We start from the raw sequence: 20,646 nt of genomic DNA on the forward strand, positions 1-20,646 counted from the left end.
GTGCAGGGGGCACAGCAAGGAAGGAGGCCTGGAGGAAGGGATCTGTGGGGGACAGTGAGGAGCCTGGCCAGGGTAAACTGGAAGGTTTGGAGAGAGCAGAGTGAAGGCAGTTTGCACCCTATTCAGGCAGGGCCTTCAAAGGCCCCTCTGAAGGGCTAGGTTCTAGTCTATAAGCAGTGCGGAGCCACTGCAGGTTTTTGAGCAGGGACGTGCCATGACCACATGTTTCAGAGGATTAATTTGATGTTATCAGCGGACCCGGAGGGGCAGGCAGGCCCTACCCCAATATCTCTTCCTTCCTGGTTTTCTGTGTCCCTCTAACGCCCCCTCATCTTTACTAAGTGACTTCTGCTTTCTCCTCACACCCTACAGGGAGGCACCTCCCGGGCTAAGAACCCGGAGCCGGAGCCCGCCACACGGCTGTTCCAGGTCCGAGGAACCAGCACCAATAACACTAAGGCTTTTGAGGTCCAAGCCCGGGCCACCTCCCTCAACTCCAATGATGTCTTCATCCTCAAGACCCAGTCCTGCTGCTACCTGTGGTGTGGGAAGGTGTGTGCAGGCCCCGCCTCAGAGCAGACCTGGCACAGGGTGGGAGCCTCTGGCTGAACAGGCCCAGCTGCCCCTAGCCCTGGCCCCTCCTCCGCAGCTCTGGGTCTGGCCTGCTCAGAGTCTCTGCCTCCGTCTGAGTCAGTCATTGTGTGTCTCTGGCCACCCCTGTCTCTCCCAGTACTGGTCTGTCTTTATGTCTTAGGCTCTCTCTCACTATCCCTGTGCCAGTCACTCCTTCTCCATCTATCTCTGTAATGAGGACTCTCAGCCTCTTACAGTCCTTCTCCTGCCTTGTAAGGTGAGTGAAGCTTCTATTGCCTCCCCTGTCATTCTTTGGAGTGTCGAGGACAGAGGGTGGGAGAACTGTCCCTGCATCGGCCATGTGCTCAGGGTCCTGACCCAAGAGAGCCCTCACAGCTCTGGAGCTCAGTGAATGTGGTGCAAGGGTGGGGGTCAGCATGGCACCAGAGATGGTCTCCCCAGTACATCCAGCCCCCCTTTCCCCAGGGCTGCAGCGGAGATGAGCGGGAGATGGCCAAGATGGTGGCTGACACCATCTCCAGGACAGAGAAGCAAGTGGTGGTGGAAGGGCAGGAGCCGGCCAACTTCTGGGTGGCCCTGGGTGGGAAGGCACCCTACGCCAACACCAAGAGGTAAGTAACTATGGGGTTCCTCTGCCTCCAGCAGGCATGGATTGAGGACCCCGTGTGCCAGGCCCCCAGGGCCACAAGATGAGTCAGGAGCAGTCAACACTCTCAGAACCTCTTAGACACAGGGTCTATAGCTGTGCTCGCACCATGGTCTGCCTGGGGCCTGGTGGGGTGTTCCCCTGGTAAAGAGAGGTCACAGCCAGAGGAGGCAGCCCAAAGGGCTATAGGTTTGCCCTTTGGGAAGATGTCAGAGCCCACCCAGTTCCTGCCCTTGGGGTTGACACGGGAGGGACCCGGATGCTGAGGAGTACCAGCTGTAAACCCTCTTTCAAACAGTTTTTCTTAAGAAGATCCATGACACCCAGTTCAAAAGCATAAGGTCATGTACTGGAGTAGCAGCAGGAAGGCTAGAAGGAAGGTATCAGAAAGAACTTCCTAACAGGACTAGAGAAGAGCCACTGGAATGCATGTCCAGGAAAATCAGTGGGAATTTCTCCCGTGGAGCCGTCTCAGACTCTTGGGAAGAGGGGGGACCTTTTGTGTGACCAGAGGAGAGAGCATTTTCCTAGGAGATGGGCTTTCCCTGTCGGAGTCCCTTCCCCAGAGTGCTGTGTCCTTGATTCTCCTCTCCCACGCCTTCCTCTTGCCGACACAATCTCTCTCCATCCGGCAGACTGCAGGAGCAAAGCATGGCCTTCACCCCCCGGCTCTTTGAATGTTCCAACCAGACTGGGCGCTTTCTGGCCACAGAAATCCCCGACTTCACTCAGGATGACTTGGAAGAGGATGATGTGTTTCTGCTCGATGTCTGGGACCAGGTAGGACTGAGGCCTGGCCAAGAAACAGTGGCTTTAGGTTTGGGAAGGTCTGGCGTTTCCTTGGCTCCCATATATGTTCTTCCTGGGAGCAGTGTTAGGAACACAGGAGCCTGAGAAAGAAGAAGGCGGCCTGGAGGGGCTCCTGGGTGGGATGTCTTTTCCCAAATCCAATTTATTTCACGTGGCAGAGCAGTGTTTTTGAGGGCTTAGGCTCTGAAGTCACATATTTGCAGAATATCCAAGGAGAGAGCATCTGTCCAACCTCCTCAACTGCCCAGATGCAAAGTTAAGGCCAGATGTGCCTGTTCAAGGTCAGGCTCCTCGGTTGGACAGCGGAGCCTGGGTGAACCGAAGCAGAACCTGCGGGCCAGGGGGACAGGGCAGACTGACAGAGCTCCGGGTTCTCACAGGTCTTCTTCTGGATCGGGAAGCATGCCAACGAGGATGAGAAGAAAGCCGCTGCCACCACAGTGCAGGAATACCTCAAGACCCACCCCAGTGGCCGGGACCCTGATACCCCCATCATTGTGGTGAAGCAGGGACACGAGCCCCCGACCTTCACGGGCTGGTTCCTGGCATGGGATCCCTTCAAATGGAGTGTGAGTGGCCCAGCCCACCCTGGTCCTTACAGCCCAGCACACCCTTCTCCGGGTGGCTCTTCATGGTGCATCCTGAGAGCAGAGTGATAGATGACATGTGATATATTCGTGAAGAGTTTAGAACGAAAAGTAAGGCTGCAGTGAGCTTATGAAGCCCCCTGGTGAGGGTGAGGGTGAGGGCGAGGGCGAGGGTGAGGGAAGGAAACTCAGGCTGATGAGAGTCCATTGCTTTTACACTAGTTTTAGTTCAAAGCTGTTATACATTATTGGTAAGAGCTGTACTGGCTACTTAAATTAACTAAAATGAAACAAAATTAAAGATTCAGTTTCTCACTGGCCACACTCTCAGTGGCTTAGTGGCTACTACCCTGGACAGCACAGGAAGAGGAACATTTCCTTCGTCACAGAATGTGCTATGGGACAGCGCTGGTGGGTCCTCGTGCCAGTGAAAGGAAATGTCAGCTCTAACGTTCGGACAGCTGTCCTCGTGGCACTAAATTCTAAGCAAAATGGGTCACACATGGGTCCTTCCTGAGAGGCAGTGACTCAGACTTCCACCGGATTTTCCTAAACTGGCCCCAGGGAGAAGCAGAAGGCAGGTCCTCAGATGGAACCCCAGCAAAGGTTTCTGCAGGAAGGAGGAAGGCAGTTAGAATGAGTGCTGGCCTGGTGGCTCTGAGTGTGCTAAGTTGGCACAGCAGACGATCTTCGATTAATTTCCTCAAATACATTTTAAAAAATTCAGTGGGCTGAGTTTAGTTTTGAGGATGGAGTCAGACAAATCTCAAGGTTGCAAATTCAGGTGCCAGAACTTAAATTCACATCATCAGTGTCCCAAGTCAACAACGCTGGCAGTCTCTCCTCGCCTCAAGTCTGTGCTGGCTTCTCTCTCAGACTTCATTCATTCATTCATTCAGCATAACGGAAGCTCATGTGTCACGGTTGGTGCAGGTCCTGGGGATATGGAGATGGGGCTCCTTGGTCCCTTCTATTCTCTACTCCTTTGTGGCACGGTTCCCTCCAGGCTCTCAGAAGAGCCTCCCAGTTTTCCAGGACCTCCGTCCCCAAGTTGGGCCTTTTCTGACCTTCAGGGCCGATCCTCATCACCCCACCTCCTTTTTCAGGGGCCCCTCCAGCCCCCGCCTAGCTCCCTCTTCCCTTTCTCAGCCCCAGGCTGTAGTCCAGCCTTCTTTCAACTCTTGAAGGAAAACGGTCTTCTGTCTCCTCTGCTGAGAGCCAGGCCTAATTTGTTGCTTTCTTTATGTGCAGAACGCCAAATCCTACGAGGACCTGAAGGCGGAGCTTGGCAGCTCTGGGGACTGGGGCTGGATCACTGCTGTGAGTCTGGGGCAGGTGGCTGGGCCCTGAGTGGGCATCTGACCGTGATCAAACCTGTGGGGGCTAAGAAAGCTCCAGAGAAGATGCCAGTGTCCTGTGCTTTCCTTCCCACCGTCTCCTCCCACGCCTTATGGAAGTTCATTGTCTCTAGCTGTTTTGTCTTCTCCATTCCCTAGTGAAATGATTCTCACATTTTGTCATGCACAAGAGGCTGGGTGATGGGGAGCTGGGGGTGAGGGGAGCATGTTAAGCTACAGATTCGAAGGTCTCACTCACTCCCAAAGATTCTGGTTTATAAAATTGGGTTGAGACCCAGGAATATGTGTGTTTTTCATTAGGGGTCCAGGGGTCTAGCTCATAGATGACACTTGGAGAAATGATTTCTCTGTTGTCACCCTTGGGATCCCCTCTCCAGGTAGAATAATTCTACCCCGTCCATCTTAATTCTACAGGTAGAATAATGCAACCCCGTCCATCTTTCAGCTAGTTACAGAAATATATGTAGCCTGGAGGTCTGGGACATGGAAAAGTGAAAGCAAAGCCTTTCCTTTAGGAAGTTCACAGGCTTGTAGGCGAAACAAAGCCAATGAGACTGGCAGAAATGTGTCCGGAACAAGGGAGTGATTTCCCAAGCTCACCAGGATCATCAGCAGATAACGTATATGGCTCCTCAGCCCCACCACAGTCTGATAACCTGGTGGCGTTCATAAACCTTCTTACTAGATTGATGGTACAGGCAGGAAAGTATGGATAGGTCAAGGCTATGTGACTTTACAGATGACAAGTTCACAACAGATAAGAGAGAGGGTCATAAATGCCTAAGATAGACCTCGGACATCTGGGGAGAGCCATGGAGACGCTCATATGTCATAGAATGAAAGAGTCATCTTTAACCACTGGCTTTGGTTGGATACACACCACCAAGCTTTGGCTCACAAGTGTGTATATGTGTATGTGTATGTGGGTGGGCCGGTGGAAGTGGGGTCATGGAAGGCATCTTGGAGGAGGTGCCTTAGGATCAATGTTGACTTCAGAGAGAAAGGCAGCTTAGGAGGCAGCCACAAACCAGCTGAATTAACAGTGTTTTCCTCTTCTCCTCTAGGAGATCACAAACCCTAAACCGGACGTGTTCAATGCGAACAGCAACCTCAATTCTGGGCCTCTCCCTGTCTTTCCCCTGGAGCAGTTGGTGAACAAGCCGGTGGAGGAGCTCCCTAAGGGTGTGGACCCCAGCAGGAAGGAGGTGGGTCAGACTTGAGGAGGAGGAAGAGCTGAGGCCTGTCCATTCGTTGGATAGCACTAATGGACCCCCAGATTGTACCCTGCAGATGACCAGATGCTGGGGACAACCTGGTGAACAAAACACACCTGGTCTCTGCCCTCATGTGAAGTTACATCTCAGTGTGGGGAAAGGAAGGAGCCTGAGTACACTATTATTTAATTTGTGAAGATAAGTGCCATGAAGGGTATTATAAAAGGAACCTGGGTTAGTCAGAGAAGACTTCCTTCTGAAAGGTGAACAGGAATTGTCCAGGCAGAATGGGTTATTTCTGGAGAAGGGAACAGCATGCACGAAGCCCAGAGGCAGGGAATAAGCACAGGGTGGAGCCAAATGCCAGAGTGGTGACAGGGTGCGTGCTGGGGTGGGGCAGCTGGCCGGAGGGTCAGGGGTTGAACTGAGCAGTGCCTTCTATGCCACTTAGCGATGGTGGTGTCATCCTAAAAGTGGAAGGGAGCTGCCCGGCCGGCATGGCTCAGCAACTAAGCATTGACCTATGAACCAAGAGGTCACAGTTAGATTCCTGGTCAGGATACAAGCCCAGATTGCGGGCTTGATCCCCAGTGTGGGGCATGCAGGAGGCAGCTGATCAATGATTCCCTCAGCGTTGATGTTTCTATCTCTCTCTCTTCCTCTATGAAATAAAAAAAATATATAGTGGAAGGGAGACATCATGGTTGAAGCAGGCAGATGCAGTCAGGTTTTTACTTTTAAAAGACTACGATGGCAGCTTAGTGAAGAATGCATTGGGAAATGGCAAAAGCAGCAGCCGGAAGTCAGGCTGAGAGGCAGATGGTAGCTTAGCATAATAGGTGGCGGTGGGGAAGGTGATGATTTACAGCAGTGGTTCTCAACCTTCTGGCCCTTTAAATACAGTTCCTCATGTTGTGACCCAACCATAAAATTAGTTTCGTTGCTACTTCATAACTGTAATGTTGCTACTGTTATGAATCATAATGTAAATATCTGATATGCAGGATGGTCTTAGGCGACCCCTGTGAAAGGGTCGTTTGACCGCCAAAGGGGTCGCAACCCACAGGCTGAGAACCGCTGATTTAGAGAAATTATAGGTGATAAAATAAATGACACTTGGTAAGTACCGGATAAAGGCTGTGAGAGAGAGGGGGGAAATTGTATTACTCTCTGAGATAAAGAATAAAAACAAAAAAACCTTGAGTCAGAAAGAGCTTGCCTTTGAGGGTGATGTGAGTTCAGGGAAGCCATGTGGTTTGAGACACCTGGGAGACATCCGGGTGTCGGTGGGCAGGCAATTCAGAGGCGGTGCCCGGGGGCAGACCCAGCTGGTAGGTGCAGCTGCATGGATCCCCCGGGGCAGTGGTCGGCAAACTCATTAGTCAACAGAGCCAAATATCAACAGTACAACGATTGAAATTTCTTTTGAGAGCCAAATTTTTTAAACTTAAACTATATAGGTAGGTGCATTGTTATTAACTTAATTAGGGTCCTCCTAAGGCTTAGGAAGAGCCACACTCAAGGGGCCAAAGAGCCGAATGTGGCTCGTGAGCCACAGTTTGTCAACCATAGCCCTGGGGGAAGAGTTTGGCAAGAACTTGTTAAAAACATATTTCTAATATTCATTCCCACTTCATGAAGATCCAAAATGGATTTCAAATCTAGCTTGATGGGGTGCTGAGGTGAAAAAAATTTATTCTATGTGTAGCAAACGATAAAGAAGTCTTACGAATGAATTAGGACATCCACTGAAGAGATACCTGATTTCGCCAAGAATATCCAAGTCTGTTAGGAGCTTGGGCCTGATATATGTGAAAGTGTATTGTTTCCAGAGCATTTACATCCTGCCCCTCACCTTGGAGACCACTTTCATACATTCTCTCTCAGATATGCCCATCTGTGTCTTCACTATAATACTGGGGTGATCCCAATGTATTATTCGTAATAATAGTATTATAAATATTATTTGCCCAGCCTCTAGTGCATAGAAAGTGCCCTATAAATGTAAGCTGTGATTATCATTGCTCTTCTACTCCTGAAAAAACTCAGGTCCAGAGCAGGGAAGTGACTTGCCTAATGTGATGTAGTTACTTAGTAGCAAAGACAGACCAAGAACCAGGCCCTCTGAGTCCCACTGTTACCATCATATCAGGTGGCATAAAGAAAGGATTTCTAAAGGGAAGGGCAGCCAGTGTTACTGAACCAAGTGATTGACAGGAGGCTATATGGATTGCTAATTTTGAATGAAGCACATGGAACCAACACAACCCTAACAGAGTAGAAGCAGTCTAAGAAGTCTTTGAGCCTTTTATCTATCTATCTATCTATCTATCTATCTATCTATCTATCTATCTATCATCTATTTATTTTTTAAAAATATATCTTTATTGATTTCAGAGAGGAAGGGAGAGGGAAAGAGCGATAGAAACATCAATGATGAGAGAGAATCATTGATTGGCTGCCTCCTGCACATCCCCTACAGGGGATCAAGCCCGAAACCTGGGCATGTGCCCTTGACCAGAATAGAACCTGGGACCCTTCAGTCTGCAGGCCGATGCTCTATCCACTGAGCCAAACCAGCTAGGGCCTTTGAGCCTTTTAAAGAAATCAGTTGTCTATTGCTGATTTTTATCATGGGAGTAGCATACATTCTTGTGGGAGAGCTGTGGGTTTAATGCCAAGTGGGGAGGGTGGGAGAGGTCTTCAAACCTCTGGCTGCTCCAAATTCAAAAGTGGAGCCAGTGACAGTGAACAATGGGATGGTGGGTCTGACTGCAGGCAGTAGTAAGAGTGTAATCTAAGTGTTTGAACACCAGTGAGTAAGCCATAGAGAGGCGGATGTGGGCATGGGTGAGGCCGGCAATCAGCTGACAGGACAGCAGGGTTCAAGAACAGGACCAGTGGAAAGATACAAGTCCACTGGGATGGGCAGTCTCTGCTATCTAGCCCGAAGGTCAAAGTCCAAAAGTCTCCACTAAGCTGCAGAGCCGGCCTGGGTGGGCCAGAGAGGGCACCTGAAGCCACTCACAGGCCAAGGATATTGCAGACAGCTGTGAGGGACCTGGCAGGGGAGGGGAAGCTACAAATAGACTTGGGGTAGGCAGCTCTTCCCTATTATTCACTGATGCCCAAACCACTCATATTTACTATCGTCTTCCAAAACAAGGCACTTCACTGCCCTGACTGTGGGGGTGGGGGTGGGGTTGGGGAGCGCTCCAGGAGCCTGGTGGCTGGAGGCAAATCTAATGACAGGCTAGAGAACTGGGGCATCAGAACCACCTGAACTTGAAATCCAGCTGCAGGTGTTTACCAAGCTGTTCAGACGAGGGTTCTCTGCGGGAGTCAGCAGTGTTCCCTGGGAGTCAGCAGTGTTCCCCACGCAACTCGCCATAATGGAAAAGAAACCCATTGCTTTCACTCCACCCTGTTTCCTCCTGGTGCCTGAGGGAGCAGAGATGAAGACTAGAGGGTGCTGTTTTATATTAGCTTTAATTTGGGGTTCTTACTTGAATGTGCCTTGAGGATATTTAGCTGGCCCAAAACAATATCACTATCATACCAGCTGGGAGCAAAGATCATGTCAGGCAATCCCCTCATCTTATGGCTGAAGATACCCAGGGCCTAGAAAAGTGAATCCTAGCTGGAGGGTCACGGTTTGATAAGGAGGTAGATGCCCTTTCACATGTAATATTTTCATCTCCATAAAAGCATTAAAAAGAAGTGAAAATTGGCCTGTAAGAAATTTTCCCCATTAAGAAAATGTTTTTAAGAGGTAGAAACATCTATGAGAGAAACATCAATTGGCTGCCTCCTGTGTGCCCCCCACTGGGAATCCAGCCCCAAATCCCAGCATGTGCCCTCATAGGGATTCAAACCAGTGAACTCTTGGATCATGGGAAGATGCTCAACCAAAGGAGCCACACCAGTCAGCGAGAAATTTCTCACATTTTACAGAGAGGAAAACTAAGACCTGGAAAGAGAAGCAACTCTTTAACCAAGCTAAGAAATGCCCTGCTTATTTCAGGGCTAGTGTGAACTTGAACCCGTCAAAAGAAAAGGAGCTCCATCTATCTCATGTTTGTTAGCGTCCTTTTTATTACGCTCCCAATTCAGGGATCCAATTTCTTGGACTTACCCGCCTCATCCTTTCCCAGTCCTCCTAACATTGCCTGTTTTGCTCTTCATTTGATTTCTATACCACACCTATATGACTCATGGAAGCAAACCCTGGGGAAGAATGTGACCTTTGCCTTCTGGTCCCTGTTCTAGGAGCACCTGTCCGTTGAGGATTTCACCAAAGTCTTGGGGATGACTCCAGCTGCCTTCTCTGCCTTGCCTCGATGGAAGCAACAAAACCTTAAGAAAGCCAATGGACTATTTTAAGAGTAGCTGCGGTTGCAAAGCAGTTTCGTTTTGTTATTACTGGTATTAATCCTTTACTTAATTGAAATTTTACTTGTACCTGTGAGCAGCAGTCTGTGGCAATGCTTCTGTTTACTAACCTACTCCTCCACAAAGATGATGCTCCCAGGAGGCTGTGGTCCCAATTTCAGCTCTCAAGAAGGTGGTTGCCATATGATTTCACTCATACGTGGGAAATAAAACTGAAACTCCTAGACACAGACAACACTATTTGGGTTACCAGAGAGAAAGGGTGGAGGGTACTACGGGGTAAAAAGAACCAAATATATGTGATGGAAGATGCACTTGAAACCTATATAATCTTATTAACCAGTATCACCCCAATAAACTTAATTTAAAAAAATGAAGAAATGAACCCAATTTCAGATTATAAAGGTATCTGTACCTACATGCTAATTGGGGCGTTCACACACAGAGGGCACTAAGAAATCAGCGGCTCTCAGTTCCCCTCCTTGCTTTAAAGAAATTGAATCAAATGTTATAATCATGGGCTCTGGAGTGAGTGCCATCACTCCGTTTTCTAACCATGTAAATGTTTTTTTCAATTAGTTCACATTCAATATTATATTGGTTTTAGGTGTACATCATTGTGGTTAGACATTTATATAATTTACAAAGTGATCCCCTGATAAGTCTAGTACCCACCTGGCACCACCCATAGTCATTACAACCTTTTATTTAAAAGGAAAAAAAAAGGTAGTTGCATTATTTCTGTCCTGAGGTGTTGCACCACTTTAACCATACTGTTCTAGAGCTGCCCCTTCTTAGAAGAGCAGCCAACACTCCCGGGAACACTTGTTCTGGAGTCCTCCGTAGGCGTTTATCAATGGCAGGTGGGCTGAAGCATTTTTGTCTACCTTTCCCAGGATAACGGTTTTTCCTTTTCACATACGTCTTCCTCTGGTGATAAGTTAAAGGGGATCCCTTCTTTGAAGGAGTTCAATGGCCTAGGACAGTGGTCGGGCAAACTCATTAGTCAACAGAACGAAATATCAACAGTACGATTGAAATTTCTTTTGAGAGCCAAATTTTTTAAACTTAAACTATACAGGTAGGTACATTGTTATTAACTTAATTAGGGTACTCCTAAGGCTTAGGAAGAGCCACACTCAAGGGGCCAAAGAGCCGCATGTGGCTCGCGAGCCGCAGTTTGCCGACCAAGGGCTTAGGAGATGCCTTACTAGGAGGTTTCACAAAACTCACTAAACCAGTCCCCAGTGAAAGCCAACATATCCACTGGGTTTAGGCTTGAGTTTGAAGGCAAGTATGAACTGCAAATGCTAGTTCACCCTTCTCTGGGAAAGGTGTAAAAAATGCTAAGGCCAATGCTGGGTTTATAAACTGTTATCCAGAACCTCTGCAAAGCTTCCCTGGCTCCTCAGATGGAAACAACGGGAAATCGGTGCATATGTTGGTTTGCCATCCCATTTTCTTTAGGGTTTAACAGTGCTGCACAGAAGTCCCAAGTCTGAAGGCCAACAGAAGGTGATTTCTACAACTTCAACAACTATTGTTAAGTGTCTGCAAGAATATGTCCTTTTCAGAAATAAGTCAAACCAACACAGGGTTAATAAAGGCTTTAATTTCACACACACAAAAAACCTCTATGCATAATTTAAAAAGGAAACCAAAACAAGGAAAAACTGTAAAGAATACAGAGGAACAGTTCTGCTAAAACACAGATAAAGTGCCGCTCCATACAAAACAAAACATAAAGATTTAGAATCAGAAGTCACTCTGAACACAAAGAAAATCACCTCACAGATAATGTGGCCAAAGCTGCCAGCAAACCTGGTAGTGGCTCAACTAGGCAAAGTGTAGAAGCTTAGTTGTTTTCCTTTTCTTAGCATAAATAAACACTTAACAGGCCAGAGCAGTCAGAGGGAAGGAAACCTGGGGACCCGAGGTGTGTACAACCACATGCAGTCATTCTTCGCTCCCCCTCCCGTTCTTGAAGTAGGCCAGCCCATTCGATTGTTTTGGCCTAATGAACTTGGGTTCTGATCCAGACCCTCAATACACTCTATTTTTACGTCAGTGTACACACCTATTCTTCATCTCTGTACTTTAAGAAAAGTCCAATGTTACCAAAATCAATTGCTTATATTCATACTGGCACACTTTGTATTAAAATATCAAAACCTCAGACACATAGCACACATGGAAAGGAAAACTTACTCACTGTTTATAAATATGATACAACCAAAGAGACTGCCTGAAGCTTAGTAATCAAAGCATGCCATAGGAGTCAATGATTGTGGTGAGACACAGCAAAAGAATTCTGTCACACAACTCTCAAGGCCTAACAAACTATAGTTTCCCAATTAAAAAAAAAATTTTTTTTAGAGGTTAGTAAGACCCATCGATAGAGACAAAATCAGGGTTCTGAAGTAATATAGTAGAAAGTCGTTAAGCGGTCAGAAATCGGTTTTCGTACACATTTAAAAAGAGCATTACTCAGTGTAAAGCAAGATGGGAGGAGGAAAAGGACACATCTGTTTTTGGGGTACATTTTTATGTGACTTGCAACTGGTACTGGGTTGTTGGTGGTTTTTCTGAAGATCTCCACACATATACAAGGTCCACATGTACTTGGAGATCTAGCTGTTTCCCTGACTTCTAACACTACCTAAGAGCGTCAATTAAATCAGACAGGGCAAAAGATGGCTGGACGACTAAGAGCATCCACTGTTTCATTTCAGAGGACAGAGAAGAGTGAGCAAGAAGGGTAATGTTTTTATTAGTTTTAACATAATCTCTTTTCAGATCACAAATGAGTTTATAAACTACCTTCTTTCTGTATGTTTCCACCCCGCCCCCCTATGCTCTCTCTACATGTTCTCTCTACACTCAAAGCACTGACATTGCCAAGAATATATATATATATGAGACATTGCCAAGAATTTCTTTAATTTAGATGTTTTCAAACAACTTTCATTATACAACTATATCAATAGTTGTAGCTATATTTATATAGTTACATAATGGTAACGGCAGTATGGAAGGATAAAGCCAGGAATTCACTTGCTGAGGTTTTAATTCTTAAAGCTTTTCTTTCAGAAGAATTTTACACTAGACAAAGAAAGAATTGTGTAGTCTGTTTGCCTCCCAGAGTTAGCTGATAGTTACTTCTTAAAATGTAAACACATTTACATTTGTTATACTTGCTATTGAACAATTAAATTAGTAAAGTAAATTGGCAAGTAAACAAATAGCGTTTGGAATAAAAAAATATAAATAGAACAAGTCATGGATTTGCTTCTTTTCTAGTTTGCTGAAACAAAACCTATGAGCGCGTGTACACACACACATATTTTGCCCACAGAACAGAGTCTATCTTCTCACAGGCTTAAATTATAGCCATGGCTACTGAAGTGACAAGAGAGAGCATTTGACAACATACAACCTTCCAATTCTCCATTATAATAGCCAATAAGAATTAAGTTTGAATTTGTTTTTCCCTTTCAAAAAAGTTCCAATTAAGATCAGTTGAGTGCAGAACTAAGTGCTGCCAAGCTCCAATTCAATGCCATTTAGAAAAATGTAACCACATGTGGTATTTTCAATAGGAAATTTACTGTGCAGGCTGCCTAGGACTAAAGCACTCTGTCCCTATTTCAGTTGTCCCTTCCTGGCACAATATGCCAAATGCCATCCCAACCCCCTGACTCTGAGCAAACTGATCAGACTGCACAAAAAAAATCTACTTATAATTTTTAAATATATATAGTCAGCTCAAAAACAAAACAATAAACCCCATCAACATGGTCCAGATAAAATCTCCATCTACAGTCATTAATCCTTCACTAAATCAAAACAAGAAAGTAATTTAACTCATCTACCCCAGTAACCTGTATTCATTCAACAAGTAAGTCCTGCCCAAGACATGAAGATCAAATCAAATTAGGTTTCTGAGCCAAGAGTACTTCTAAACCATACACCACAACCAAGCTATGAAAAGCAAGTCAACGAGGGTATTTCATGGGCAATCTAGGCTTATCGCATTATTTCTAATTTTTTTTAATGCCCTAATGTACCCCTCACTTCAAATCATTCCCAATCATTTTTAACAATACCTCTCAAGGCTCTCAAATACAGACACAGGAAAGAGGAATAATAAATAGCTAGAGAATTTGATCACCACTTCATTTGTATAAGAAAACCAGTTATTTTCAAGAAAAAAAAAAAAAAGGAGCTCCCCAGTAGAAATAAAACATAAAAAGCAAGTTTTTAAAACAAATATTTCCCTCTGCTCTATACTACTCTTGCGTATTGTACCACCATACCATTTGGAACGTTTACTGGAGTAATATCTAAGTAAGTGGTAGGAAGCAAAGCTTTTATCAGTAGTTAAGCAAGAGTGTTGGGGCTGTTTACAATCCAAAAATTCAAAATTTTAGAAGAGGTTACTATGTCAGAACACATCCAAGTTTTAAGAGTGGGGCTGGAACTCTCTTATGGCAATTTTCCAGGAAAGGTGTTGCATCTTCTGTGACAATGAACTTTACACTTGAAAACCTGCTAACAGTTTTTTCCCTACCTCAGAAGAGTAATTTCTTTACAATAAAAAAGCAAAAAGAAACAATATTGAAGGTTTCATATTGCTATACTTAACTCTGTATGATCCTAATGATCCCTGGGCTTACAAAATTATTTTTTGGACAGAATTCTACTTTCAAACTCATTCTTTATATAGTTTCACAAGCTGCTGAACCAAGCTGATTATGTCAGCTGAGTGACTAATGCAGCAATTAATGCTGTACCCCCATTTAACCTCAACTTGAAGCACCTAAAAAGTAGAACAAATACATTATGCACCTTTATATATTAGTTCTTGGGATTATTAAACCAATCACACTTTTAATTCCCATTCTGTTTTAAGGGCAAAGCCAGACAGTGGAAGGTTAAATGTTCAAGCTTTATCCTACAGCTCATGCACTTATTTCACACTATAGTAGGGCTTTTAGCTTTAGTGGTCCAGAATTTTAACTTTTAACACAAGAATACTCCTCTTGACCTCTTGGAGAGACAGAGATTCTAGTATTCCTCCTTATCCCTAAGTATCCTTGCTGGGGAGTCCCAATTGGGACAATATTATTTCCCTACCTTTTAAAGTTCTGGTTGAACTCTGTTAGGATAATGCCTGCTCCATAAAATAATTATTCTATCTTCACCACTGTAATATAGATGATATACAATGAATATACTGTGTGAAGGAAATCTCTTTAAAGGAAATACAAAGTGTATAATAAATACCAAATGTGGGACCAAAACACATTCCAAGCACCAACAACAATCCATTTCTTGGGACTACATGTAAACAGCAAAAGCATTACGAATCCATGAATTTTTAAAAAATAGCCCCCCAAGTCAGGTGGCAGAAATGCCCCTCCTTTGCAAGGAGGACAAACTGTCATTAGTGTAACATGGAGAGCTTATTTTCCAGTGACCTTTACTAATAAGAAACACACATGAAAGATTACAGACTTGAGTGAAACTACTCAAGGAACATAAAAGCCAAATGTCAACTGATATGTATATCTGTACACATTTCTCAGGTGAATGGATTCTTTGACAACTTAATTTCTTCTCCAAACTGCTGTGCTATTAATTTTGAGCAGGTATACTCTGGTGGCTCATCCTAACTCTTTAAGGCTCCATTCATTCCACATATATGTTTGTATGTACATATATATATTTACAACAAGTATTTCCAAGACAAAAGGAAGTGCTACTCTTGTAGGAGAAAAAGAAGATAATCAGCTATAGAGGTGAGACCAAAGTTTCCATAAAACAATTAGCATGGAGCATTCCACATAACTGCAATTTTCATCTTTTGGTTTGGCCCTGAGCTGTTTGTTGCTCCCGCATCAAACAGAGTTCTAACTTCTCCTCAGGTGGAGGAAAGTGAGGTGGGTGACAGTAAGGGAGAATATGCAGTGCACACTGCCAACCCAGCAGTTTGTTCTTCACGAGGCCTGACGAGTGGTCTTCCCCACTTCCATGCTGAATGCCTGAGGGTTCTTTTCTGTTTCCAGCAGCTCATCAAAAACCTCCCTTAAAATAAAACAAAAAAATAAGCATTCAATGAGCAAAGCCAAAGAATATACAGAAAATAGATAATGATAAAGCCTGCATAAACCCATTTGGTACCTAAATTTTATTACATAAGCAGCTCATTCATTTGATCACCATCTTAACCCCAAGTGCTGATTTTTGAAAACATTAGGAGGGAGGAGGCTGGCAAGAGCCAGCTTTCATAAAAATGTTATGTAGTTTCCATAGATATAACTCAGATCTTCTAGCTGATACAACTAGAAGACCAAAAAGGTTTATGATAAGACAGCTTCTATCATAAAAAAATCTTAGGTTCCATACCTAGATGCTACTGTGTGATGAGTACTTAATGCTGAATTAAGAGAGAAAATATTCTGGACTTATAAGGAAATAAAACATGAGCCCTAAGCAAAGATAACAAAACAAAAAATTATCAACCAATTAAATAATGGGAACATTTTATTCTTAAGGAAGAAAAAAGAGTTGGGTAATTTTTAGCCCATGTCTTCAGATCTGGGAGTTTCTTACTTGTGCATGTAAAAGAAGATGTAACCACTCCGATCCCGATCACTCTGCACGGAAGCCTCTTGGATTTTAGATACCTCTAGGTCATTATAAGTAAACCATGCTTGCTTCTTAATGTCATACACATCACTAATGTAATGACCTGAAATAAAGAAAATCTTAAAATTGAAGTCTGTAAAATTTTTTTGCATGTCTCTCAGGTATAGGTAGTTTCAGAAAGAAAAACAGCCACCCCCTCTACCTTACTCCTACAGAAGTTTCTAAAAACCACTCAAAATACAAGTAGAAACATTTAAGATAGAAATATACTACACCAGACAACTTTTTGACAAGACTTCAATGTTTTTCTTGATGCATTCAACTTACACCTCACAAAGCAAGGCACAAAACAACCTAATAAGGAGTAAATGTTGGCTGCTTATTTATAAAATGCTAAAATCATTTTGTCCATTTACCTGAAGAAGAAGTGCTACCAATGTGACTGACAACACTGATGAGCCGATAGGAATGAGGAAGATATCCTGTCTGGAAAACAGAAGTGGGCATGACTTTAAACTCCTCATTTGAATAAAAAGCAAAACACTAATTTTAAATTTATTATCAAAGGTGACATGGCTAAGTTTTAGTGTGTGTGTAAAGTCAGATACAATAAAATATCCAGTGGTTGGTATTGTTCATATTCTTTGATCCAAGTATTCTACTCTCAATAAGAATGTATCCTAAAAAATAATTCAAGCCCAGTTGGTGTGGCACAACGGCTGAGCGTTCAACTATGAACCAGGGGGTCACAGTTTGATTCCAGGTCAGGGTATATGCCCAGGTTGTGGGCTCAATCCCCAGTGTCAGGCATACAGGAGGCAAGCTGATCGATGATTCTCTCTCAATATTGATGTTTCTCTCTCTATCTCTGAAATCAATAAAAATGTGTTTTAAAAAATAATTCAAAAGAAGAGTACATGTATAAATTATTTTATTGTAGCATTATCTTTCTTTTTTATATATTTTTTTTATTGATTTCAGAGTAGAAAGGAGAGGGAGAGATTATCTTTAATAAAAAAAGTTGGAACTAACAATAGGCCCAATAATAGCTAAACCATTAGTGGTACAGCAACTCAATGCCATACTATTCAGCTATTTTAAAAAATCACGTGGGTTACCAACATATTCTGTTTTCTAAACCTACAAAAACGCACATAATAACCATAGTTCTATAAAAATAGTATGTCAATAGTTAAGTACTCAATAACAGAATAAAAAAATGAAGAGTTGCCCTAGCTGGTTTGGCTCAATGGATAGAGCATCAGCCTGCAGACTAAAGGATCCCAGGTTCTATTCCGGTCAAGGGCACATGCCTGGGTTGTGGACTCAGTCCAACGTGCCGGAGGCAGCCAATCAATGATTCCCTCTCATCATTGATGTTTCTCTCTCTCTCTCTTCCTCTCCCTTCCTCTCTGAAATCAATTAAAAAATATACACACACACACACACACACACACACACACATATATATATAGAGAGAGAGAGTTGGTGTAGGGGTTATGGGTGAACATTTACATTTTAAATATTTCTAAAAATGCTATTAAAATATTCTTAGTAAAAAAAATAAAACAAAAACTGAAAAGATATTTCTGCACCGAGGCAGCACTATTAGGTATAATTTTGGGAACAAATACAGCTATATGGAAACCAGAAATCATTAAAATAGTCATAAACTTTGATGTAGTAATTTACTTCTAGGGATTTAGAGAAAAAATCCTAAATATAGAAAATGTTAGAATAATACAGTTCCTTAATGTATTATTTTTTACAGTGAAAAAACAGAAACAACATAAATGCTCAATGTTAAAAATACAGTAAAAAAAAATGAAAGATTCCAATGCGTTCTAGTAACATTATTATTTTTAACCATTTTTATAGTTTCAGTAGAACTAAAAGAAATTTAATATACATGTGACTTTGAGAGCCATGTCACTTGGTTTTACCTAACTGCACGTAAGGTAGTCAGGAAATATTTCTGTTTTTGTTCCATTTTGTTTTGAATCTTGTAAGAAATGAGAAGCAAAGGATAAGAGAAAGTGAAGACAACTTGACGGCTACCAAAGGGGCAGAAATGCACCTCAATGGAAACTGACAGTGGGGCCTATGAAGATGAAGAGCAGGAGCAATACTGACCGACTGACCAGTGCTACTCAGGGAACGGAAAGTCACCTACCTCAGCATTTCTCTTCAGTTCCTCAGCTTCAGCTTCTGTGTACTCCATATCTAAAACATCCTCATTCCCAGAGTCTTCATCAGAACCCAATGAATCCAGAAAAGAGTTGTTAAACTCTGAAGAACACAAAGACAGAGTCTTGTAAAATTTCTTGGAATAGACACAAATAGATGATTAGGAAGAAAAGAACAGCTTGGGTACACATGTTATCATCCAATTCACCCAGCCAATTCTGGGGACCAACAACTCAGGTAGCTGATATCTGTAAAAGAAATGCTCCGTTTCCTTTTAAATATATCTATATGAAAGGTATATAACTCACACAAAGAATAAAACTGAAGAGGAGAATTTAATTTTAAAGATAGTCCAAGTGTATTAAATCCTATATTATAGAAACAATTTTTAAGTACATGGTGCATATTGTAGGCAACACCAGCAAATATAAATTACCTCACAGAAAAGAGACCATAAAAAGGTCACTATCCTTTCATTCTCTTTAATATTAAATCATTTTCTTGAAATTTAACAAAAATAAAGGAAATTTAACCTTTAACTCTTAAATTTCAACTTAAATACATTACACAAACAAATCCAAGACCCATTTTTTTTTCTTTAAATAATAAGTCTATCTTTAAATAATCACAGGAGCATTTGTGCATAAATGGCTCTTTGCTCTGATATTTAATTCCACTAAAATCACAGAATAGAGCTGTTTAAAGCAGCGGTCGCCAACCTTTTGGACCTCACGGACCACCGGTTGGTGACTGATGGTTTAAAGGACATGAACACCTAAGAATGGGAAGAATAGGAAGAAAGACTATGGCCTCAAAATCCTGGAATTTGAAAGGAGATGGGTGACAGACCTGAGAAAGCCAAAGTCAAATCCTAAGCCATAATGGAAAAATTGAGAACCATCCAATTTATATCACCAAAATTTCAAAAGACATACAACTTGGAAATACCAGGTACCTCTGAAACTAGAGGCTAAGTAGGGGATAAAAATAATGATTAGATGAAAGCTATTTGAGAAACAGACTCCTAGGATCCACTTTACCCCACTTGATGCTGCTAGAATAACTAAAGTCTGGAACTTTATTCTGTGAAGAGGGTAAAATAGTTTCTGGATAGAGTGTGCCAGGCAAAGGGGAGGCTATGAGTACCACACTGAAAATAGGAGTAGGTAACAGCCTGCATACTGAAGGATGTGCATATCCTCCTCCTCAGTCCTATTCTTATACTTGCCTTTCAGAACTCTGGCAGCCATATCTTTTATCTCTAGGCAAAGGAAAGAGTTTAGAAAACCCTTTAGGAATCTGACCAGCCAAAAGAGAGGATAAAATATTAACATCATCCCCATACAGTCCCATCCTGTAAAATTCAAAAGTTGACTAGCCCAGTGATTCATGTGTTCAGAGTGTCCAATCATTTATTTAGTCCCCTATTCTTAACCATAAGCTGATAATCAAGTATTACTAGATATCCGAGGAAAGCCTCTACTAAGAAATATAAAAACCATAATAAACATAGTACAGAGCAATCTGGAAGAGATGGAATCTATTCAGCTATAGTAAACTTGAAATAAACAAACAAATGAACTACATTTAATATTCTCAGAGAATTGAGATGGTATTGTTTCCAAACCAAAACAAACAAAAAATTACAAAAAAGGAACATTCACAAAACAAATCAGTTTTTAAAAAAATAAATATAGAAATAAAACACTCAAAAGAAGTTTTGGAGTTGGAGATAAGGTTGGAAAAACTTTCTAGAGGTAGAGTAAAATGACAAGATCAAAACAAGAGATAAGAAAATTAAAAGGACTATACTAGAAAGTCTGGATAATATGAGTTTCAAAAGAGAAGAGAAAGAGTGGAAGGGAGGAAATCAGTGAAAATTTCTTAGAATTCAAGGATACATTTCTAGATTAAAATGATTCATCAAGTGCCTTGCAAAACGGATGAAACAGACCCACATCAAGGCACATCACTGTGAAACTTCATTACAGCAAAAACAAAGAGAATATACTACTAGCTTTCAGAGAAAAAGAGGTCACATCAGGATAAAGAAAGAACAGCTTTAGATTTTTCACACAGCGACCTGCAAACAAGACTTCTCCCATTGCCCAGCAGCATGAAGTTGGCGGGAAACAATGTTTTCACAATGACTGCAGACCTGGAATTCTATATTTAGCCAGACTACTAATAAAATACTACAGTAGAAT

The 20,646-nt window shown here is 42.7% G+C and overlaps 2 protein-coding genes across 10 annotated transcripts in view; one reads left to right on the forward strand and one right to left on the reverse strand.

The window, feature by feature from the left end:
• Positions 1-11,097, forward strand: part of VIL1 (villin 1) — a 29,009-nt gene extending 17,912 nt beyond the window's left edge. For both annotated transcript variants that reach the window (XM_036320809.1, XM_036320810.1), the window contains exons 14-20: positions 373-552; positions 1,060-1,205; positions 1,876-2,020; positions 2,431-2,619; positions 3,889-3,957; positions 5,060-5,200; positions 9,479-11,097. In XM_036320809.1, the coding sequence (XP_036176702.1) occupies positions 373-552; positions 1,060-1,205; positions 1,876-2,020; positions 2,431-2,619; positions 3,889-3,957; positions 5,060-5,200; positions 9,479-9,592 (984 nt within the window). In that variant the 3' untranslated portion in view covers positions 9,593-11,097. The remainder of the gene's footprint in view (positions 1-372; positions 553-1,059; positions 1,206-1,875; positions 2,021-2,430; positions 2,620-3,888; positions 3,958-5,059; positions 5,201-9,478) is intronic.
• A 96-nt stretch (positions 11,098-11,193) lies between these two features.
• USP37 (ubiquitin specific peptidase 37) overlaps positions 11,194-20,646 on the reverse strand; it is an 80,288-nt gene continuing 70,835 nt past the window's right edge. For 7 of the 8 annotated variants that reach the window (XM_036320805.1, XM_036320807.1, XM_036320803.1 and 4 more), the window contains 4 exons: positions 18,426-18,541; positions 16,669-16,738; positions 16,217-16,355; positions 11,194-15,688 (listed from right to left, as the gene is read on the reverse strand). In XM_036320805.1, the coding sequence (XP_036176698.1) occupies positions 15,601-15,688; positions 16,217-16,355; positions 16,669-16,738; positions 18,426-18,541 (413 nt within the window). In that variant the 3' untranslated portion in view covers positions 11,194-15,600. The remainder of the gene's footprint in view (positions 15,689-16,216; positions 16,356-16,668; positions 16,739-18,425; positions 18,542-20,646) is intronic. The other variant, XM_036320806.1, reaches the window with a different exon arrangement.

The sequence above is a fragment of the Myotis myotis genome, unplaced genomic scaffold, assembly GCF_014108235.1.
Source record: "Myotis myotis isolate mMyoMyo1 unplaced genomic scaffold, mMyoMyo1.p scaffold_m19_p_8, whole genome shotgun sequence".
Taxonomy (NCBI): domain Eukaryota; kingdom Metazoa; phylum Chordata; class Mammalia; order Chiroptera; family Vespertilionidae; genus Myotis; species Myotis myotis.